At 40.9% G+C, this 25,459-nt stretch overlaps 1 protein-coding gene across 1 annotated transcript; it reads right to left on the reverse strand.

Annotated features, from left to right (window-relative positions):
* Positions 1-1,739: 1,739 nt before the first annotated feature.
* LOC142195372 (uncharacterized) lies at positions 1,740-6,039 on the reverse strand. Its single transcript, XM_075265112.1, has 7 exons — positions 5,969-6,039; positions 5,803-5,870; positions 5,510-5,536; positions 4,450-4,620; positions 3,602-3,625; positions 2,703-2,843; positions 1,740-2,188 (listed from the first exon to the last, which is right to left on the reverse strand). Exons 2-7 carry the CDS (start codon positions 5,854-5,856, stop codon positions 1,973-1,975), a joined length of 633 nt encoding a protein of 210 aa, XP_075121213.1. The 5' UTR covers positions 5,857-5,870; positions 5,969-6,039; the 3' UTR covers positions 1,740-1,972.
* Between the last annotated feature and the right edge of the window lie 19,420 nt (positions 6,040-25,459).

The following is a 25,459-nucleotide window of genomic DNA, read 5'->3' on the forward strand; positions in this document are numbered from 1 at the left end:
TTTAATCTCCATGGCCTGTATGCATGCTCACTATGCAAGACTTCATTGCTGAACAAAAAGCATGTTCAAGTCTCTTCAACAACATGTACAGTAGTCAAGCCTATGAAATACTGGGAGAATATAGCCTAGTCAGATGAGACCAGAATCTCATAGATTGTAAGCTCTTGCGAGCAGGGCACAGTCCCATTGTGTGAAATGACGTTCTTTGTTATGTATCTGTCTGTATTTGAACCCTACAAATTGTACAGTGCTGCGGAATATGTTGGCGCTATATAAATAAAATTTATTATTATTATTATTAGAACCGAACTGTTTACATTCCTTAATACTCTCCATTTTGGAGGCCAAAAGGCATTGCATTTTACCCTGAGAACACTATACAAATCGTGAAGTTTGGAGGTGGGAACATCATGGTCTGGGGCCGTTTTTCCGCATATGGCACTGACAAGCGTGATATACTTGAAGAAAAAATAAATGGACAAATGTACCGAGACATTCTTGATAAAAATCTTCTGCCAACTACCAGGATGATGAAGATGAATCGAGGGTGGACATTTCAGCATGACAATGATCCTAAACATGTAGCCAAGTAAGCTCTCTATTCGTTTCAGAGAAAAAAAAAATAAAGCTGCTAGAATGGCCCGGCCTATCACCTGACCTGAATCCAATAGAAAATGTATGGAAGGAAGTTCAGACTTCGTAGAAGGAGGTCATGGAAACTTCAGAATTTGTTGAGTGTTTGTGTGGAAGAATTGGCCAAAATCACACCTGAGCAATGCTTGTGACTAGTTTCTCCATATAGGAGGGGTCTTGAAGCTTCATCACCAGCAGAGGCTTTTGTACAAAGTATTAAATTAATTTTACTAAGTATGTTAAATACTTTATCCCTGTGTCATTATTACATATAACTTAATTTGTGGACAATCTTATATGGTATGATTTCTTTGCCTGTTCGGTTTGGATGGGTTGTTACTGACATCTTGTGAGAATTTCATGTCAATAGCACCTTTAGAATATATTTATTAAGAAAATTGGTGACGTGTTCAATAATGATTTCACCTGCTGTATTACCATAACTACAATCATAATGTACTCGCTTTAAGAAATGAACACAAAACACAGTAATTGTCTTATTTAACTCTTTATTACACTTCAACTAAAAATAACAAAATGATATTTCCATAAATGAGATATATAGGAAGTGTCAGAAAACTCATGTCAAACATATAGGCAGTGAATTCTATACAGTTTATTACACATTACAATCAAGTATTAACGCATGCAGTAGAAAGACCTGTATCTCTGCAATGCACAAGACACTGGAAATTGCATACATGTCCCTAGTGTTATAGAAGTAGTCTCTAAGTGAAGTCTTCATCAGCAGCCAATACAATAGACCATAATTTATATGAGCGCTCCTCAGAGCAAGCACGGCAACAGCGCTTTATGGCAGGCCAATTATATGCAATAAGGCTTGTGACCACATCCTTGTTCGCTATTTTGTATGGCGCTTTTTTTTCGCACAGGGGGCTTTCAGTAAGAAAAAAATTACGGCATTATATTTTTTTCCTTTTTATCTAAAATTCTTGACAGCCATTTTTACACCGATTATGTCGGTATCATACAATTTTTCAGACTTGCAGCATAGTCACAATACAAACCACAATGGATGTCAATTTATATACATGTATATGTATAGCAGCCATAGGTTGTCTACACTTGCATAAATTGGTGTCAGGAAGGTGCTATGCAATGAAGGGAACAGAGGGCCCCCTTTGACTGAAAATCTTACTTCAAGGTTTGTGCTGCAAACTGTCTAGGAGTGAGGAGATGGTATTGCCGACTTTGCTTCGTATTTGTGTATAAGCTCTGAGCAGGCTCAATAAATTATTATATAGACAGAACAGAAATCATTCACACAAATAGAAAGACAGCGGACAGTAGAAGATAATGTGATGATAGGGTGTCATGCTCAGGGCTCGAATACAGGAGTTGTCTTCTCTTCTGAGCTTTCTTCAGATGTGTCTGGATCTGCTGTAGTCATACTAAGGATACTTTGTAGAAGATTCTTCTTAATGCTATCTTCCTGGCTGTTTTCTTCTGAACTCTCGGTGGGATGGGATTGGTGACTTGTACTCTCGGTGGGAACACTCTCCTCAGAATGATGTGAGGAGCTTCCATGTGCAACCTGTGCCAAGAAAACAGACGTTCATGACATTCTATATTGGTATAGTGATATGTAAGCAAAACCTGCTTGGTCAAGTTTGCTGAACTGTTGACAGGGGGATCGATAGTGATCAGTAGTAATATGTCCTTTCAATAAATTGAGATGATCTATGTACAGTGCAGCTGCTATACAATGTATGGAGCCATGCCTGGTAATAGAGAGGTCACATTTGGACCCTCACTGATCTGATATTGATCCCTTTATCTCTGTCCTATAAATTTATATTACACTATGCATGATATATCTATGGAGGGTGAGTGATTGATGTTACTAACATCAGCAGATCAACCAGTAAGACATGACAGATCTCCTTTTCTTGCTATATCAATTGCAGGAGGATTGCCACACATCATAAGATGGAGAAAATGGTTAAATCTAGCAACCAAACATTTATATTGCAGTAAAACAATTTGGCCTTAGACGTACAGACAAATTACAGTTTAGGCACCATATTTAAAGATGTTTAATGCGTTACCTGATTGAGAGAACGTCTACGGCGAAGTGAGTTTACCCTTGTCTGTGGGGCTGTTGCTGCATTGGGAGTAGGGGCAATGCTGACCTCTTCTGATGAAGAGTCTGACTTGGAAAGACTATGGCTTTCAACTGAGTTTGTATCCTATAAAATATGGTTGAAACAAAGAGCACATCCGATTATCATCAATTTACTTACATAGACAACATCTGCATGGCATCTATATGTTCTCCCCTTATTTGCCTTTATTGGCATGTATTGACATTAAGTGTGAAGTATATTATGCCAGTATATTTTTTATATAGGGGAAGTAGATTTGTTTATCCCCTTAGGATAAACAGGAATTGATGTGAATGGTGATAATGTTATGTAATAAACAAGAAATAAGTCCCTTTAAGAATAAAAAAACAATACATTTAACATGTATTCTGAATTCTATATAAAATGGCCATCACCATGAACTTCAGTTATGGAAGGTAAAAGGTGGTGTAGACATCCCTGGCTTTTATTCTATGTAAATTCTCTACAGGATGTATTTACTTTGTGAAACACCGCTGATCAAGTATAGTATATCTATAGTGGACTGGCGATCACTCCATCACTGTTATGTCAGACTGACTGGCCAAAGGCCATCTTGTCACATATATAGGGCAAATCCATCATGCAGAAGATATGGAATTACAGCCAGCCATGCTATACATACAATCACTTCAGACAAAAAAAAAATGCAAAATGCTCCAGAATTTCCAATAGACATTAGTTAGGCCTAATATACATAATTTGCTAATATAATCAATTACTAAAATTGTTACATTTTGACATTACAGCTGATATCTAGTCCATGTATATGGATACTTTGTATACATGCTTTGAATAATGAATAAAGAAAGTCTAGTACTAACCTGATGTGAAGATTCTGAAGAAGACTGGAAAAAAACCCAAAAATATAGTTACTGTGTGCTTCAACACTAGTAAATAGATGTAAACATTTGTAACGTTGGCAATATCATGTTATCAAGCAATCTTATAAAGTTATAACATTGAGGTGGCCATAGACTAATGTGGTCTGAATCTGTTAGTTTCGGTGTCCAACCATTCCACTGGTGGGCCCTAGACACCCCAGTCCGACACTGGCAGTAGAGGTGGATTATCGGCAGCAGTGCGCAGAGCGTGTAACATTGTGTATGGGGGTGTCCCAACTATCCCCTGGTTGAAGATAACCAGGGTAAGAAGAATTGAACATATTGATTTCAACATGGCAGATTATATCTTCTTACATCAGATAAGTATCCTTCAGAGTTTTCTGGCTGCAGGTTATTCTCCTGTCCCTATTGAGAACAGGAATGATCAGCAGATCATTGTGGGACGACAGTCATGTAAGGTGTATTGACAACCCTACATTATACAATACTGGAAATCATATTGGGTGTTGTGGGCAGCTCCTAGCACAAGACTTCATAAAATCCTTTCATTATAATATTTCATGGAGTTCACTGTTTGCTCTGATAAATACACAATAGTTCTAAAAATGTTATAGCCATATGTCTTATGAAGATATTCTAGATTTTTACATGTCATGACTATAAAGCCAAGTCAAAGTTTGTGTCTGACTACACAAATTATGTAGTTTAGTGTAAAATACCATGTGAGCAAAGGAAAAACATATAACTGTAGTACGCACTTTGGTCCAAAATGGACTGTTATAATAGGTAGTAGCTTAATAGTATACACTATGTCTAGGAATATTTACCCTTAGTGCACGTCTACGGCGAAAGTTATCTCCTCTTGCAAAGTCATTTGTAACGATGGACTGAGCTGTTGCCCCATCCACAGATGGGGTAGTTCTGAATTTTTCCTCTGATGATGATGAGGAGTCTGGATGGGAATCTGATATAGACTTGCTGTGACTCTCACTTGAGTCCTGAAAATACAAATATAATGCAGAATGTATAGACCATAGCTGGAAGCCATTTACACTTCAGTTCGGTTTACAGCGATCTTAGTATTTACCAGGGCCATACATAGAAATCAAAGGGCTACATAGTAAAAGTCAGGACTGTCCCCTCCAAAAGGAAAAGCAGAGTAAAGAAGGGCAATGGTTGTAGAAATAATGTATTTTCTCTTGATATTTTTAAGTAAATGCATTTGAAGAATGAAAAAACCTGAGCTCAATTCCAACTATGGTGTTCTTACCTCTGCCTACAGAGTCCACTAGTTCAGCTGACAGGTAGGATAACCTGTTCTCCATAGCCTCTCTTATTTGACTATATACTGACCTACTGCTACTTTAATGGGTTAATAATTCCTAAAAGGGTAGGTGTCATGTCTGACAGACTGTGAGTCACACATTTCAGGAAACTGAGCAGGGAGGAAGGATTTGCAATACTTAGACTGGCAGACATAAAAGATCAATCTGGGCTTCCTCCATGGGTCTCATAGCATTTACCTGCTCTGCCTCCATGGTTGGTACACAATTGGTATCTACTGATTCATAGACACGGACATTCCTAGATAATAAATGATTGGCAAGATCTTATCTACTCTCTATTATTAGATCTATTAGACAATTGCTACAATGTTGTGTACTGTATACATTCTATAGGTAGACGTCTGGAGAAGCATTAAAACAATATAAGTATCCTTTAGGAAAGTAAGAACTGCGGATACAAGTAAAGTTACTAGTTGTTAGTTTTTAAGCTCGAGCAGACAAATAAACATTTCAATGACAAGTTCAACTCAGCTACATCTATAACAGATATGTAGAAATGCAGAAGGTAAAGTTATAGCATGAGGGATTGTGGAATACTAACCTGAAGTGAAGAATCTGCGTTTGATGCCTGGAAAATGAAAAATAAAAAAAATCATCTCTTTACATATGATATATATGTAAAACTATTAGGACTTTTTGCTATAAACTCTATTCATTATATCTGGATACTGTTTATAGCTTACAAGGACTAATAATTTGTCTCACCATCTGTGATCATAACATTTGCAATATTAATAAAAATACTTATGGATTTACTTTGGCATCTATGCATTCATTCTAATAATGCAGGGTATTAGATGTAGGAAGTATAGAGGAATAGATAGAGCTACTCACAGGTAATATGCAGGCCATGCCTATGAGGCAGACGATGAACACAGCACTTTTCATTTTCAGATCAATATCTATAATATAATAAGATTTGGTATTATATTAAAGTAAGATTTTCAGTTATTGGAATAGTCTATCAATATGCATCAGAACAGCCCTTGTTATGTATTACCTTGTCTGCAATCCGGATGATGCTGCAAATCTCTGGGAGCTCTTCTCCAATATTCAGCAGTGGACTGTGTGACAAGCAGGAGCAATGTTGTACTGTGCAATGGGCCAAGGCTCGCAGAATTTAAACCATGTCCAAAGGGCTCGGCAGCCAATCAGTAAGAGGCAAGGGTTGTGACACCGTGAGGTTTGTGACCACCTGATCTGCCCCCACTCACCCACACTTCCCCTTGGTTTTGTGGTTTTTAGTCAACAGAACGCGAAGGCTTCTGCTCTGACATTACTGTTTATCCACAGTATAATTAGCTGCCTCATTCACATGTATACTGTGTAGCAATATGTAGGAAGTAGAAGCTGTGATTTCACTCTGTTTTTCTGAAAAGACTTCATTGGCTTTAAGGAATTTACCTGGTTAGTGATGAGTAATATAAACTGATACAGGTATTCATGGTCATGTCTGTGAAACTAAATTCAGTGACTAATACAGTTCAGGAAATGCTTATCTTTTATTCTTCTTCTTGCTACACATGGGTTTCACCCTGAAGGAGAGTGGGTCACTTTATATCTAGTACCACATTTGGACACAAAATTATTTTTAGGTGTCACATTATTAATGTGACCCTAGTATGTGTTTTCCTTTTTATGTTGACTTATACAGTCATACGTTAATATACTTATTCATTCATGTATTTGTTTCCTGTATGGTTCACTGACACAATGTGATACATTGGATGTAGGATTTCTATATGGATGGGGCTACACATCTGTTTTCTGACCAAAAATCACTGTGTTACCCTGCAACTTCTGAACTAATATAAATGGTGTTGCATCTCAAATCCCAAGGATGCGCTACCGCAACTACAGTCGACTACAGCTACAGAGTACCCCCATTCACTTGCACTATTTCAGTTGTGATGCTAATCTTTGGTCATACAAGAGGAGTCATAGCCAAAATTGCCATGTAGCACCACATACACTTTTTTAGGAGAGGGGTGTATGCGCTGCATCTCTACCCTTCTCAATTCCTGCAGGAGCATCACTATTATAATGAATGGCATTTAGAAATGTGCTTGCTTTTAATGCTAAGGCCCCACGTTACAGAAACTCAGCTTTTTTGTTGTAGATTTTGCTATGCTTTTTTTGGGGGGGCCAAAGCCAAGCATAGCTATAAATGTAATGGGAAATATATAGGAAGTCCTTATACTACTCCCTTCTGCTCAATCCACTCCTGGCTTTGGCTCAAAAAACCACAGCAAAATCTGCAACATAAAAAGCTGCATTTCCCGCGACATGGGGCCTTAGGCTAAGGCCCCACATTGCGGAAACACAGCTTTTTTGTTGCAGATTTTGCTGTTTTTTTTTTTTTTGTTTTGTTTTTTTTTAAGCCAAAGCCAGGAGTGGATTGAGCAGAAGGTAGAAATATCAGAACTTTCTAAATATTTACCATTCCGTTTGTAGCCACTCTTTGCTTTGGCTGAAAAAAAAAAAAACACTGCAAAAACTGCAACAAAAAAGCTGCTTTTCTGCAATGTGGGGCCTCAGACTTAGCCTCTTTTTAAACTTTTTTTTTTCAGAATTATTTTTGTAATACATTTTTATTTTTATGTTATTTTTCTTTTAATATTGTTTTACTGTTTTTTTTAATGTTGTCTTCTATTCATTCATTCATTCATTCATTCATTCATTCATTCATTATGTCTTCATTTTTGTTTTAAACACTGATTCCCACAAAGTCATGAGAGGCCTTTGGGGGCATGTGACCATTACATTATTTTTTTATATTGCTGTACTTCCTGCTGGGATCAGGAGTCCTGGCATGCTAGTTATCTATGATACTGTGAGTCCCTGCCTCCCAGCAACATGCTGTTCCATACTGTAATTGATATGGGACAGTATGTTGCTGGAAGGCAGGAACTCCTAGCATCATAAATAACTAGCATGCTAGGAGTCCTGCTCCCAACACAAAGTTCAAGTCGGTAAATCTGGCTGGCACAAGGACTGTGTTTCACGGGTGAAACACGGTCGTGTGCTGCTCCCCTTATACTGTAAGGTGGCTACACTTTAATCTTTGCTATGGATCCCTCTTTCCTCTGTGCACGCCCCTGTATAACTCAAATGACAGATTTCATTCCACTCAAAACTGTCCTGTTAGGGCTCGTTCACACGGGGCAAGAGGAGGCGGATTTTGACTCCGAATCCACCTCAAAATCCGTCCCCTCACAATAGAGGTCTATGTAGACCGCTAGCGTCCTTTTTTCCGTTTGTTTCCGCTCACGGAAAAAATAAGCGAGCTACCTTTTCTTCAGGCGGACCCCGCAGCTGATTCAGCCGTGGCGTTCGCCTCGCGACAGCACCCTCCGGACTAGGCGCATTCATTTGGGCTTACTCCAGAGCGGGAAGCCACGACTGTCGGAAATGGTGACAGTCGCTTCAGGCGCATTTTGATCCTATTCTGACACGGCTCCCACATCAAAATCAGGACCAAAATACACGGTCCCTAGCCCCGTGTGAACGGGGCCTTAGGAAAGTAAAGATTTGGCCTCTTTCATTGACAAATAGTTTTTTGTTACTTATATAGCCACCTACATGTGCATTATTTATTCTAAGATGGTTAGGATAAATTAGGGGATTAATACTTGGTGGTCTAGGCTATATCAGCAGCATTGATTTGCTTTATCACTAAGGAAGTGGACATCAAGGGTCTATAGCAGGGGTAGGTAACCTTCAGTACTCCAGCTGTTGTAAAATTACAACTCCCAGTATGCATACTTGCTCCATGAAAGTGAATGGAGCATGATGGGAGTTGTACCTGTAGTTTCAGAGCAGCTGGAGTACCAAAGGTTGCTGACCCCTGGTCTACTGCTATTAGGTCCTTCTGTCTCTAGACTATACAGCACAGTCAAGATTTGACTTATGTCGCTTTAAAGCAGCAGGAAGAAGGAACTTTTTTATAATAGGAAAAATGCTGATTATAAATATGCCATGACTTAAAATAGCTTTGTTTCCTACATTGCCTCATGATGGATGATGGAAAATGGGTTTTAAACATTGTGTCTGGTCCCACAGGCAATGACAAATACTTAGTAGGAATATTATAACTGGCTCTGTTTTTAAAAGTTAATTTTCAAGCAAAGTTACAAAGTAGGTTGGCCACTTTCAGACCAATATTGACAAATAAATGTACAATAAAAGATATACAATTATCCAATATACTTTCTGTATCAATTCCTCACGGTTTTCTAGATCTCTGCTTGCTGTCATTCATTCTGTTACTTCTAGAGGATAAATCTCTGACCATGGTCATGTGATTTACGGTCCAGGTCATGTGATGTACGGTCCATGGTCATGTGATGAGCACACAGGTGCACAGCTGATTACCAGGCAGATGTCTGATTGTTGTGCTGTGACTATAACGAGTGGCACCTGTGTGCTCATCACATGACCATGGACCATAAATCACATGACCATGGTCAGACTTTTGTCCACTAGAAGTAACAGAATGAATGAAAGCAAGCCGAGATCTAGAAAACCGTGAGGAATTGATACAGAAAGTATATTGGAAAATGGTATATCTTTTTATTGTACATTTGTTTGTCAATATTGGTCTGAAAGTGGCCAACCCCTTTAAATATTTTAACAATCCTAGTGGGGGCACATGGGTAAGGGAAAGGGTCCCGGTGTCCTGTATATTGGCTCCTAGCTGTGGGCATGGAGATAGAGTGGTGTTAGGCAGAGATGATACAGGCCTTATTTTAGGAGTTTGTAATTGCTTGATCGCTTGCACTGTATTATATTGTACATTTCAGTAGATACCTTCCTCTGGCTATTACTAATAGGTATCTATACATTACAGTCTGGAGGCTATTGCTAAGCCATGGTAGTTCCTTGGTCACATTGTTATAAGAGGAGTGGGTTAAAGAGGGAAACCTCCCCTTTCTCTCTCTCTCTCTAACTAGATAGAAACCATTATCAGTGGTTATAGCATCTAAGGGGTTAATCTGCCAGAATCATAGTTGTCTCTGACTTGGACAGTGACAACCTACAATGGTCTTTCTACCTCTGTAACTTGAAAACAAAATCAACAGACAATGCATGGCTGGCGATTCCGACAAATCAGTATGGTTATTTCACTGGTAAAACCCCTGTATTAGTGAAGTGCTTGCACAAATGGCCATCTCATGGCATCTCTCTACAGTTTAGTGCAGTACTATATAATCTGCACTTCTCTTTACCTGGGCTAGGATGAGCTGCTCCTCTGGACACCAGAAGCTTGTTACTTTTTTGGATGTACTGTATATATATTTCGGATTCCAGAAAAATCTCCTGTTACCATCATAGAAAGTCATTTACAGCTTCTAGAAGCTTTCTCTGACTTTTATGTGTAAGGAATTGCTATATCTAAGTTAGCTACCTTTTTTATCTTTATTTTTTTCTTATTTTTGGTGACATTTTGGGATCTGTGGAACCTATTACTAGTTTTCCGTAAAGTTATGGTCTTGAGGTACAGTGGTTTTAACTTAGATTGGTCATCCCGGAACCAGTTACTATTATATGTTTGGGGACCACTGTACAATTATGGTAATACGCTAAGGAATTCTTATCCACAAACTTATCCAGACTAAGAATCTATAGCACTTCTGCCTGTACATACCCGAAACAAGTTTCACAGTATATATCATTTTTATATTTTGTAATAATCTTAAATATTGAAATGTTGATCTGTTCCTTCCTTTTTTTACCAACACATAAATAAGTAAAGTACAGTAGACAGAGTAGGTTTATGTGCGGTCAACCGTAGAGAGAAGTGGCTGTGTAACCTGGGTCTGAATGTTGACACGGTCTATTCTCGAGTCCTACAAATTCAATATGTGGGCATTTTATTTGTCTACATGAGTTCACTTCCAGGAGCAGCTCCCACTCACGCTGAATTTATTGCTTAACTGCAATAGGGGTTGAGAATGAATATCTGAATTGTTGTCTCTTTCCTGTGGTTTTCAGGCCACACTAAGCAATAGGAAAATGTGAAATGTTTCCAGTTACTAATTCACTCGAGCCGCAGATAATTAGACACACCATCATGCGGGAGTTTGATGCAGCTTATGATAGATGGTTAAAAGGGAACACATGCCTCGAAATATTGCGCAAAGCTAGGGATATAAACAGGCAGATTACCAATAGGCCCCTATGCACTTATTCCCCAAGAGAAGACAAACTTCCGGATCATCACAGACAACAGGCAGCAAGGCTGATATCTGCCGGCTGATACATAGTACATACAATAGTTGCTTATCAGCTGTAAGTGAGGCTCTGACTGGATCGAAGGGGAAATCTTAACAAATCAATTTATCTGTTTATTTGCGTTTACCTATATTTTTATGTGGAGTGGAGTAGTGGAGAATGAACATGCATTTCCCACATAGAATTTACTGTCTCGGGTGGATTAAAGGTACTGCGGGCCCAAGCTGTTCAGAAAGCACGCCCTCCCCCCACACACACACACACTTCCCCATTCACACAAAAGGTCCCTTTTACAGTGTATTGTTCCATAGTGACCTCCCATACAGTATAATTTTCCACAATAGCCTCTTCCCATAGTGTAATGTCCCACAGTAGCCCCTTCACACAATACAATGTGCCATAATAGCACATACACGGCGGTAACTGAACCAGAAAGTTGGTGTTGTCCAGCCACCAACTCTGGTTTCTGTTCAGATCTTAAAGTTTAAAAGCAAAAGTCCACGGGAGGTGAGAAAATATAATAAAACATTGCATGGGTCTCTATAATCTTCAGGCCTCCTGAATGATGCCAGGGTCCACTGAAGCCTGTGATTGGGCCAAAGTGGTCATGATGATCATGCCAGTGTAATGAGAATTACTTCTGTGCTTCATTACATCAGCATGACCCAAGCCTCAGCAGTCCCTGGCATCATTCAGGATACCAGAAGAGGCCTGAAGAGTACAGGGACCCGTGCTGAAGTGCAGGGAGATGAGTGCCACTGTTATGTTACCGTAGAGGAAGCCGACAGCTGGGAATAGGGTTCTGCGCTCACTGGTCCACGAACGGAATACCAACAAGATGGATGCAATATATAACTTTTATTGATAAAATGTACTGCACAATGTGTTTCGAGCTGTGAAAGCTCTTCTTCAAGTCCACAAATTTCAGTGGAGGTGTAGGAGCCTTCAGGAAAGCTTCTGGCTGCCATGGCGGCTGAGTGTGTTTTGCGAACTTGCATGAGCTCTGATATTATTTACCAGTTTCAGATCCTGTTTCTTCTACTCACAACATCCATCACCAACTGGTCCATCTATATCAACTTTCATTTTTTCCTCTGATCATCAACAGATCTACACTATAGAACGCTCTGTGTTCTCTCCTACTGTCTGTTATGTTGACTGGGTCTATATTTTGGCGCCTGAATAGATTGCATTATAATGGGGGAAAATGGGTAGTTTCCCCTTATTATAATTTGCTCTTGGTCTTTGTAAGAGCTAGTTCACATGGGGCAAGAGGGGGCGGATTTTGGCACAGAAACCACATCATAACCCGCCCCCTCACAATGGTCTATGTAGACCGCTAGCATTCAGGCGGATTCCGCAGCTGAATCAGCCGCGGTGTCCGCCTCGCAACAGCACTTTCCGGACTAGGCCCATTCATTTGGGCCGAACCCAGAGCAGAAAGCCGTGACAGGATGCCGTGCACTGCACCAGCATCCTGTTGCGGCAGCCGCAATGGAATATGCACACGCGTATTTGAGTGTGAACTAACCCTAAGATTGTGTGAAAGGAAGAGATTTGGACCTATGTGACAAAAAAAGATTGGTGCAGCAAAGGTATAGCAAGATTTTCCTTCACCAAGGACAAATATTCAGTGTACTGCTCTACCCTTATATCTAAATATAGTGACAAAGTGACTTGTTGATGCCCACTCTGGTACCAGTGGCTTTGTTATAGGGGAGCACAGCAGTTGCAGTTGCAACTGGGCACCAGAGCATTGCAAGTTGACTCTTTCATTCATGGTCAAAGTGTTGCTAAATTGCTTCACTTGATCATATAGTGAACTATATTGCACTGTTCTGTATGGGCCCTTCACATGGCCTGATGCTTGAGCTGAATAAGTGGTGATCGATGATATACTGTCTATAGCATATCAATTAGTACTCATTTGCATTATCCTTTATATGGGACAATACAAACTGCATGGTGAAGGAACTAGGGTATCAGCAGCACATTCAAAATCATGAGAAAACATATGAGATGTCACTGGAGCTCAAGTATATAACATTAACCCTTCTTGACAGAAGACCAGTGATTAGGACATTAACCCTTTCTTTGCCATAGACTACCAGGGATACTCCTTACCACAGACTCTCTCCTTTATGATGAGACCGGCATCCAGTCGCGCACTCCGCTCCGGATTAGACCCAATGAATGGGCCTAGTCCGGAGGAGGGAGTGTCTTCAGGTCGAATAGGTGACTCGGCCTGAAGAATGAGCATCTCGCTTCTTTTTTCCGGGAGACGGAAGAAACGGCTCCCAGAAAAAACACCTGAGCGGCTCCCATTGATTTCAATGGGAGCCGTCTTTTTGGTCAGGATTTTGAGGGGGATACGGCCTCAAGATCCTGACCAAGAATCTCTGTGTGAACTTACCCAAAGAGTTAAAAATCTAATTTCTACATGTGAACACACCCTAAAAGTATAAGAAAACTGAAAACAGATGCTCCATTCCTTTTTCAATCACCAGAAATGACAGACCACCAGACCAAACTTGATTACTTACCTGTAGCTTCCTAGGCAAGATTTCCAAGTTGGTCTTAGTCCATCCATAGACCATCAAATTAAGACTATTATTGAAAAGAAAATGTAAATTATTTTACTTGTGTCCAGATCACTATGATAATAATACATATAATTTATGGGTAATAAAATAAAGAAGCAGATCTCTTGTCTATGCCACAGTCAATGTGCAATAACTAGAGATGAGCGAACACTGTTCGATCGAATAGATATTCGATCGAATATCAGGCCGTTCGAGGTATTCGATTACAATTGAATACCACGAGGCAAACGCACTAAAAATTCGTATCCCCTCCCACCTTCTCTGGCACTTTTTTTGCACCAATAACTGCGCAGGGGAGGTGGGACAGGAACTATGACAACTGAGGCATCGAAAAAAAATCTGAAAAAGTAATTGGCTGGCTAAATCAGGTAACCTTCAATTTATACAAATGGTGGATTTAACATTTGGTTAATTTGAGACTGTGAATTATGTGACTGTGAGACAGGGATAGATGTACTGGCAGGGTTAGCTAGGGATTAGCTTTATTTAGGTGGGAATGTTACTCACCCAGCTCTTTGGGGCTCTATCTGGTCGGGATCCCTGTCAGCTTGCGATATGTGGCAGCTGACTTTTCCCCATAGGAATGCATTGACCAGCGTTGACTGGCTGAATGTCATTCAGAGTACAGCATTCGGCCAATCAATGCTGGTTCTGCCGGAGGCTCGTCTGTGAGGAGGCGGAGTCTAAGATCGGACCAGAATGGAGACTGCTGTGGACCGATCTTAGACTCTGCCTCCTCTGGCAGAACCAGCGTTGATTGGCCGAATGCTGTACTCTGTATGGCATTCGGCCAATCAATGCTGGTCAATGCATTCCTATGCCAAGATGTAGCAGTGCTGGCCGTGTGCTCAGCTCGCCTACTCCAGAGATGCAGCCGAGCTGAGTGCACGGCCAGCACTGCTACACCGGAGAACCGCTGCTACATCGGAGAACCGCTGAACCCTGCTGCACACTCAGCTTTATTGCATCAGAGATGCGCTGACCCCTGCTGCACACTCAGCTTTGCTGCATCAGAGATGTAGCAGAGCTGAGTGTGCAGCAGGGTTCAGCGGTTCTCCGGTGTAGCAGTGCTGGCCGTGCACTCAGCTTAGCTGCATCTCCAGAGTAGAAGAGCTGAGCTCACGGCCACCTCTGCTTCATCTCCGGTGTAGCAGTGCTGGCCGTGCACTCAGCTTGACTGCATCTCCGGAGTAGACGAGCTGAGCGCACGGCCAGCACTCCTACATCTCGGCATAGGAATGCATTGACCAACGTTGATTGGCCAAATGCCATACAGAGTACAGCATTCAGCCAATCAACACTGTTTCTGCCAGAGGAGGCGGAGTCTAAGATCGGTTCACAGCAGTCTCCATTCTGGTCCGATATTAGACTCTGCCTCCTCACAGACGAGCCTCCGGCAGAACCAGCATTGATTGGCCAAATGCTGTACTCTGTATGGCATTCGGCCAATCAACGCTGGTCAATGCATTCCTATGGGAAAAAGACAGCTCCCGCATATCGCAAGCTGACAGGGATCCCGATGTAATACAGTAACTTGGGCATATTAGATGCCCCCAGGCATGCTTCCCCTGCTGTCCCAGTTGCATTCCAGGGTGTTGGCATCATTTCCTGGGGTGTCATAGTGGACTTGGTGACTCTCCTGAGTCGAAGAGTGGGATCCCCTGAAACAAGCATTTTTTCCCCATAGATTATAATGGGGTTCGATATTCGTTCGAATAGTCGAATATTGAGGGTCTATTTGAAACGAATATCGAATATTTTACTTTTTGCTCATCTCTAGCAATAACCTGTAGGGTTACTGTAATCCAAGAAGAGAAACCAACTGTTGATATTCAGTAGACCATAGAGTTTAGCCATTTCCGATGACCAATTTTATAAGATGTCATTGTGAATGTTAACAGTTTCCTGCGCTTGTCTGTAAAAACACACTACAACAGTGAAATGTCAGTAAATTCCAAACCTGGATAATTATTGCTTTTGCTGAAAACCAAGTCTGGTAGGAGATGGAGTTCAACATGTGATACCAGTTTGTTCATTTACATTTTTACACACAACATAGCAATGTGCTGTTACAGGATGCCAAAAAGTAAAAGTAAATCTCAGTATTTCAACCCACTATTTAATAGGTTGGCAGATGCTTATAATAGTGTATGTGTATGGGCAGCAGATATGTTTTAAAATAAAACTGTGGTCTTGCTGAAATGAGTTGCACAAGGACAAGCTGCAAAACATCATGTGTAATTTGTAGTGAATTCAGAATATTAAATGTACTCTATGACCCTTAAATAACATGTCGGGCAAAGTTAAATACAGCAATATTTCATGTAGCATATATATATTTCACAGATCATGAATTGTCTCTGTTTTATTTCCTCCTTATAAATGTGTTTTATAACAATATTACTAATAAAATGAACACAAATGTAGGGCAGTATTCTGAAAAGTACACATTTGATCCATGTATACATATTTTCACATTAGACATCAAATGACATAGGTGACAGAACACCCTTTGTGAAGACTATACATTTCCACTGTGTCGTATTCATAAATCTATCACTATACCGGGGAAAGGAATGGAGTATTGTTAGTTTGCTGTTCCGGTACTGACTGATACATTTCATTCACTATTATTCAAGTAAATGGGAGTGGGGCTGCAGTTACAGGCACCAACATTACAGTGTACAGCCCTTCATACACTATATATCGTTTCCCATGTATACTGTGTACTTCTGGCACCTAGGACTGCAGCCCCGCTCCCATTCACTTGAGTAAGGGTAAGTTCACACAGGGGTTTTCGGTCCAGAACTTGAAGCGGAGGCCGCCTCAGGTTCTGGTCCAAAAAACGGGCAGCCATAACTGAAAGCCGGTACACTGCAGCGGCATCCAGTCGCTTACTCTGCTCCGGATTAGGCCCAATGAATGGGCCTAGTAGGGAGTGTCTTCAGGTTAAATCGCAAGGCGAATCGGCCTGTAGAATGAGTATGTCGCTTCTTTTTTCCAAGAGCCGGAAGAAACAGCATTTTGAGGCCATATCTGCCTCGAAATTCTGACCAAAAAACCCAGTGTGAACTTACCCTAAGAAAAGAACTGCTTCCGGCCATATACCTAGCATATGGCTTTCAGCAGCTAAAACACCTCATTGAAGTGTTGTCTGGGTGTCCTGTGGATAGGTTATCAGTATCAACTACCTTCAGGACCTGGACTACTCCTTTCATATAAAAAAAAGTACAGGTTCCTTATGGTATTCGGCAGCACATTTGCCTACACATGTTGCAGCTGGGCTTGTAGATCCTGCATACTGACACTGTCATACTTGTCAGCACTGCGCTTGCGCAGCTGCATGTGCTTTAATGCTAGATGTCCGATTTGAGTAAGAGCCTTCTTACTTTCACTATGTTGCTTGATCTGGCATGGAGATGACAGTTCCTAGTCTGTTTGCCTATAGTGCGCATGCGTGTACGAGTACATTGCGCTGTATACTCCATGTGCTCCAGTCATGTCATTATCACATATATTCACACCAGAAGGCGATGTAATGGTGTCTATCTGATGGGGGTGAGAGATTAATCCTATTTTGCTTGGGTTCTTATATGCAAAAGATGTTTATTAATTGATTTGCAATATTTCCATATGTTTTTTTTTTTACAATCGACTAATTATGGATGATACTGTTTTTATATGATATCATTGGTATTCTTATATGTCTAATGTACCATCTTGTCTTACTTGAAGCACTTTATGTACTCATTTACACTTTATTACATGCACTTTACTGTACTGTACTGTATTTTGATATTTTTATTAATTATATCTGATTGCTAATTGATATGAATTTCACTACATATGTTTGCACGTAACACTATGGTATTGCTTGAGAAAGGTCCTCTGCTGTTCAGATTGAAACATTGCATGGAGTAAACCCACAGCAACAACTTTACGGTTTGGAGGTATGCTTTGTTACTAAGGAAGATCTTCCCTAACAGGGCATGTGTAGAAGATAAGCAAGTAGGAAGACACCTAGTGGCAGCCACTTTACACAGAATTTTCAGAGGCATAGCTAGAGAGAATGCAGCCAGTGATGTAACTAAAGGCTTAAGGGCTCTGATGTCCAACTTGGTCCCCCCCAAGGGTGAACCTAGCCTTTTTGCCGCCTGAGGCGGATGACAGAAAGCCGCCCCCCAAATCCCAAAGCCCCACCACCACCTGCCCCCCCCCAATCCCGGCCCCCCCACAGCAAAAAGGCTAGGTTCACCCCTGACTACACAGCATGTAGTCCAAAAATTTTTCAATTTTTGGACCCCACGCTGTGTAGTGATTAACCCCCTCCCCCCCACCAGTGTCCGCTTACCTGCAGCTCCCTGTTCTTCTTGGTCCAGTCCTCTGTCTGGTCTTCAGAGCGTATCCCCCACCCCCACCCGCGTAGGACACAGGCACACGTCGGGTGCGAGCCTGATTACGTGGCCACGTCACCCGGCGTGTGGTGAGGAGGGGGCGGAGCGGAGGGGGCGGCGTTAGCAGGTAGAGAGCAGGCAGGGAGAGGACCTGCTCTCTGCTAAGCATGAGGGGCGGCTGCTGGAGCCACAGAGCCTCCCCAATCCACCACTCAGATGATGATGCTAAGCCAGTCCAGAACAGCTTGTCCTGTACTGGCTTAGGTCAGTAAAAATGCCGCGCCCCCCCTCCCCCAGGGCCCCGGCATAGCACCGCCTCAAGCCCTCCCCAGCCATTTTCTCGACTTTTGTGCTACAATATACTCCAAATGGACCATTTACTCCATATGTCATGAAAAGGTTAATTTTCTCTTTTTTTTTTGACAGTGAAAGGCTAATTGTCATAAATCTCCTCACTCCAGTTCACCAGAGGACAGGGTTAATAAATTTACAATACACAAACTGCCAGTCTTCGAAGGGATTCAGAAAGGTGATCTGAAACCGGGTTTTATAATCCGGACACAGAGTCGGACATGCAGTACTCTGTGTCCGGATAAAAAAATCCGGTTTCGCGTCGGAGAGCCTAAAATGCTCACCGCCGCGCACGGCCGGACCCGATCTATGGTTTCCGTCTTCTGCCATGCAGAAGACGGAAACCATAGTACGGAGACCCCAGACGCAGGTGTGAACCCAGCGTAACTTATTTTATCAAAAATATATATTTTCCCAGATCGCCAGAAACGTAACGTCACCAATACTGCTTCACCCCCACCCCATTATACTTACATGTCTTCATGTGCTGATCTTCTCGCCACAAAATGTCACTTCCTTCACTTCCACTGGTGCCTGCGCAATAGAGCCAAAACATCCCAGCATTATTGCGCAGGCAATGGCAGATGAGAAAAGGAGAAGGACAGAAGGATCTCCCGTGCCCAGAAGAGCTGAACAGGGAGACAGGTAAGTATGATGGGTGGGATTGGCTGAGTTAGTTTTTTAAATAGGGCTAGTTATGGTAGCTAGACAAACAGAGAGGGGGTGTGAGCGAGGGAGGGAAAGGGATCCAAACTATCCTGCGTTGCAACCTTTCAGTAATTTTTCTCTTCTGTCCACGTCCAGATAGTTTAGCTATTGTGTTATGAGTTGTAAACTTCTTGTTTGTATTGTACACTGGGAACAAGGAATATCAAGATCTATGGAGATGGACTTGTAACCTTGAGACTGTTGATGTTTTTCCACAATTTTGGTTATCAGGTCCATATAAGTTCTTTTCTCCTCTTTCTGTTCTCCATGCTTATTGGGGTACACACAGACACACAATGCAAAAATTGAGTCAACTTCTCTCCTTTTTATCTGGTTTCAGGTATGATTTTTATATTGCCCACACCTGTTACTTGCCACAGGTGAGTTTCAACGAGAATCACATGTTTTGAACAAAATTATTTAACCACAATTTTAAAAAGATGTCAACAATTTTGTTAGCCCATTTTTGGAGTTTGTGTGAAATTATATCCAATTTGCCCTTTTTTTTCTCAGTGTTTTTGTGCTGTTCCAATACACACACAGGAAATAAACACGTATATAACAAAACATATGTAATTGAAATATTTTTCTGGGAGAAATACTTCATTTTCTGGATATATTCTGGATTTCAGGGGGGCCAAACACTTACAGCCATGACTGTACATTATAAAGTTACATGTACAAAACAATAACAATAGAACAATAAAGCACCCTTTGCAAATAACTCCCTAATAGTCTCTTAAAGTGAACCATAAAGTCTGTTTACCAGAAGAGTGGAGTATAATCTTTACCCGACTACTATTTATTATATTATTGATGTTTCTATACTGTATTATTGATTAAAAGGACAAACGTGGCTGCGTGCATAACCCTGTAGCAAGAAACCAATGCTGTATTAATGGTCACCAATCAACGAGAAGTATGTAACCCATGCTTCCCTGTTATATTCCATATGAATAAAAATCAAGGGCAGTGTACCCTGGTGTAGGGCACTCACAGGCCTGCCCTGATATACCAGGTTTTTAAAGGGTGTATATTAGGTCCGAAATGCTTCCCTGAAAAAATGCTATTTAGGTGCCTTTAAAGGGGTCATGCCATGTGAAGTATTTATCCTCTATCCATAGGATAGAGAATAAGTACGTGATGGGTGGGGGTCTGACCTCTGAGACCCACACCAATCCCGAGTACTTTACCCATACTGTGCATCTAGCCTTTCCACAGCTAGGCTGAATGAAGGTTTGACCGTTGCTGGTTAGCACTCTCATTGGGAGAGCCAGAGATAGGCAGAGTATAGCACTCAGCTATCTTCGACACGCCCGTTCACTTCCCACCACCAGTCATGCCCACATTCAGCCTTGTCACACTTTGCGCACTGTTCTCCCTGATATATCTAACCAAACATTAGCAAGTATGACTGTACTTATATTATACCATCTATGATGTGTATAGTGATAGCAGATGAATCAAAAGACCCTTATAGCACACAAGTAGGCACCAGTAATATAAATACCAAATTTTTAGGTGCCAGGCCTGTTATAGACTTTTTACTGGGGTCTTGGCGATTCATGTTATTCTCCTTTATTTGACTGGTGTCATGATCACTTCGTACCATAAGCTGTAGTTTGTGTAGTTGTGGGTCAGTTTGGTAGCAGTCATGCTTACTACAGTATTTATATTTGTAACGTCAAAACAAGATTTTTTTTAAGCAAAGCACAAACTGTCTATTTAGTTTCCTGTTTTTTTTTTTATTTTTTATAATAGTTATTACTATTTAAGACCAGGCTGCAGATTCTTCAGGTCAGGAGCAGGAGAATACTTGACCTACCGCCCAGGGCAGGAAGTTCATTGCATGCCACAACATGTGGCTTTGCTACCCCGCTGCCCTTTCCTTTGTGTGACCTCAGAGAGACAGCCATACAGTGTCTGAAATTTGCAAAACATCTTAGTAAAATGTAGGTTACTTAGGGGAACTAGGACTTGCCATGAAAGGAAGATTTTGTGATTTCCACTAACTGATATATTTCATACCCAGTCTTAGAGGACATGAATAGTCCTCTTTAACCTTTGGTACATGGATAAATCAAGTGCTTCCAAAGATTTTAGACAAATATTCGATTTTAGAAATGACCTGTTTTATCCAATAGAAACTCACAGATCTTTTATTCTTAAAGGGTTACATGGATACATGGAACGATCTTCACTAATCTAAACACAGCTGTATGGGGGACCAGTAAAGGGGGCAATGTATGGTGGAACCAGTGAGGAGTCCACTGTATAAGCTATACAGTGCCCTTTTACTGGTCCCCCATACAGTAGCAGCTTCACTTTTCCACCATATAGTGGCCCCCTTCATTTGACCAATAATGTATGGGAGCGAGGGATTGGTCAATGTTTGGGGGCCACTGATAGGGCCATTATAGTATGAGGCACCAGTTATGAAGGCCAATATTTTTTTAAAAAAAATGTAGATTGTGAGCCCCATATAGGGATCACTATGTACATTTTTTTTTAATTTAAATATGCCTTTGTAGAATGTGAGGAAATCCATGCAAACACGGAGAAAACATACAAACTCCTTGCAGATGTTGTTCCTGGTGGGATTCGAATCCAGGATTCCAGTACTGCAATGCTAACCACTGAGCCACCATGTTGCCCCTATGAAGGCCAATATTCTGTGAGGGGACAATGAGAGGATATTAAAGGGGTTGTCCAGAAATCAGAACAACCCAGGTGGTGGCTAAGGTAAATGTAAAATTAAAAAACAGGATACTCATCTGTCCCTAGTATTCTATTCTACTCCGTTCTTCATTCAATATCTGTTCAATCTCATACTGAAGCCTCGTTGCTGTAAGTCCTGCGGTTATGTGACAACTGAGGCCAATCAGTGGCACTAAGGATTGCTGCAGAGGGATCAGTGACATCACTCACAGAATCAAAATACAGCAATTTGGACAATTTGTGTTTTTTTTTTGTCCTATATATGCAATCAAACCACATAAGGGAAAAATCAATATAGGTGAGTATATAACAGAGCAAGTATAGATTATACCATACTAGTGGGACAGCACATAATATATAAGTAGCAATTTAATCAACATGCTGCTGTCACACACTATATGATGTAGCAATGCTATAATAGCAATATGAAGCAACTCAAGGTATGAGCTTATCCAATAGTAATGATCTAAATAACGTGGCTGACCCCCTCACATACACTACATCAAATACCTCATCAAATGGGGTATTTGATGTGGTATATTTCATATATATAGTGTGTGACAGCAGTGTTTCGATTAACTTGGTGATTATTTATTATGTGCTGTCTCACTAGTATGGTATAATCTATACTTGCTCTGTTATATACTCACCCATATTGAGTTTTCAATTATGTGGTTTGATTGCATATATAGGAAAAAAAAAACAACTAATTGTCCAAATTGCTGTATTTTGAGTCTTCGCCTGCCAAGAAACATATGATTAAAATATAAATCAAATCACAAGTTGCCCCTTAAAATCTTGAAAATCTGTAACCCTTACACAGATCTGATGGCAGTAATACACAGTCCAGTCTTAGTAATGTGACCACCTGTCAAAATCCACAATAACCACCTTTCACAGAGCGGACCGCTGCGAGACGTGCAGGAAGAGAGGGGATGTCTGAATATGTTGATGCAAAGAAAAAATTTTAAGAAACAGAAATTTCACAAAAACCTCTCCAACACTTAATGACTGGTTGCATCATATTTAGCGGCAATAATTACAATCAAATGTTCTTTTATTTTGGGATCATTCTTCCATATTCTTGTTAAAAGTAGCCCTTACAATACTGTATATTGAACTTTACGACAAGAGTAAAGGACAAGCTTTTCTACAAGAATACTATGGCTTGTTGGAAAAAAAAATAGCTACTAGAACAGATAAGCAAAAATAGATACTGAAATGTAACTGTGTGTATTTACAACCTATTAAGTTTACCATTTGTGATGCAAAATAGTGTTGTATAAATTGTGAGAAGGTGAAGGGCAAAGTGCTGGAGTCCCGCTATATCAGCCCCAGATTCCAGACTTATATGTGGTTGAGTATATTTCTTGAGTAGGCCTCAGCCCCAGGTGTGGGTCCTGAGGCTCATTACTGGGCCATAAAAGGTTGCAGAGCCTGCACTGCAGGGCAAATCCACAAAGTAAGGAGGTGGCTGGGTCTTTCCTGTAGCCCTGAGTCCAGTGAGACCAATTTGTTGTGTTTTTCGTGTGGCTGGAACTAAGTCACCCATATAGTTAGGTTATTACTTCTGTTTAGTTAGTTGCTCAGACGAGCAGGAATTTGTTTTATTTTTGCCTGAAGTTAAGGCTGTATTTTGTTTTGCTCATTTGTGCCTGAAGTGAATGTTTATTTTCCTGGTTTGTTTTGTCTAAATAAACCAGTTTGCTGCTCAGTTTGGGTCCTTGTCGCTTCTGGGGCCTGTATAAGGAGGAGGGCTGGCTACACTTGTTGCCGGTTTTCGTTGTATCCTACATAGAATTCGTGGCTCATGGAGGAGGAGTGGTTTTGGAACTTTAGCTGACTTGGAAGTGGTGTGAGTGTTGCCTTGTGTGTGAGTCTGGTTTGTACCTCCACACTTCCACTCTGCCCTGTCCTTCAGTTCTGATTGCCTGACACTGTCTTGGTGTTTGTGAGGAAGTTTGGGTTCCAGTTTGTTTTGCCCCAGTCCTGTGTTAACCCTTTCCTAACCCTTCCACTATCCCTCTCCTCATTCTCTTGTTATGTATTGTGTTGTGCTGCGTGTCTGTTGTCCAGCACATCCCATCCTGTTTGTTTTGTCTGCAGCTGCACCTTGGTTTCGGTAGGGGTGACTCCCTTAGTAACCCCAGTCCCTAACTCTCTTGTAGCTTTCGCCCTATCTGTCGGCTAGGCCTTCGTGTTAGAGAGCCAGGAGTTGTCAGGGCCAAGGCTAGCTTGGGAATAGCTGACCACCACCCACAGGCAGGGCCTAGCCAGCCACTGTAGCGTTAGGGAAAGTTTCCCTCCCCTGTTCCCTTAGCGGTGCACTCTGCAGGTGCAGATTAAAGGTGCAGGTGCAGTCTGCAGTCCGGATTTTGGGTTTAGACATAGACACGAACATGACAACTGATCTACCTTCCACATAAAATGTATCTAACCATGAGCTCCATGCCTTAGTAAGTCAGAGCTGTTTTGATGGCACAGTATTAGGTTTTAATGTCATGGCTGATTCCTGTATATAACAAAATAAAAATCTACATATTAAAATCTAATAAACTGTAATAATTGTACAATTACATGCAACCCTAGCTTACTACACAAAAACATATTCTCAAAATTCCCATTATGCTGTGGACCAAAATCCCGCAAGTGAACATTTCCAGGTCTTAAGTATATAGCCTGTTTTCATATATAATAAAAGTGGAGGAAACACAAACCATAGTTTAGGATGTGGTGTTGTATGTCTGCTCAAGTTAAACAGATACTGTGCAAATCTTTACCCTTACGGGTACAGTGTCAATTCTATTTCCTGTTGTGTCCAATCACAAGAGTGGTTTCAAGCTGTTTCTGAAAATTATATGTTCATTATATTGGCATATCATTATCTATACACATCGACATGTTTTCCGGAAAAAAAACATTCCAGTTTTAACTTTGGGTGACATATGTTTAGACCATGGTAATTGTTATGAAAAATGTTGCAACCATCTGTATTGTAGGCTACGCTCAGCAAAAGAATACTCGATGAAACTCTGCAAATCAGCCAATGCTACAAAGTAAAGATTTCCTGGAAGAATCAGACAGTTTCTTGCTTTAAATAGAGACTAATATTTAATGTCTTGTCACAGTGCTACAAGTACCGGAGTCATAGCAGCAGCCCAGTCTGTCATCTGCTTATTTTTGGATGAACTTGTCAAATGCTTACAGTTATCGAACAATTGTAAAATGAAAGGTTGCTCAGCATAATTCTATAAATTCAGGACAAGATTTGCAACTGTAATGGGCTCTATACAGTATAACATGGACCTATTATAGTCATACTTTCCTGGCCTTTGGAACTTTGCAGAATGGCCTTACTTAGTTTATGCTTAGAGTTTATACCCCATTGGAAGGAACTTATAATAGAATTGTGTACCAGAAGTTACAGGCCATTGAGGAGGAGGATCATTTTGACTAAATTAATGTGGCCCAGAGTGGACAGCA

The sequence above is a fragment of the Leptodactylus fuscus genome, chromosome 1 (assembly GCF_031893055.1).
Source record: "Leptodactylus fuscus isolate aLepFus1 chromosome 1, aLepFus1.hap2, whole genome shotgun sequence".
In the NCBI taxonomy this organism is placed as follows: domain Eukaryota; kingdom Metazoa; phylum Chordata; class Amphibia; order Anura; family Leptodactylidae; genus Leptodactylus; species Leptodactylus fuscus.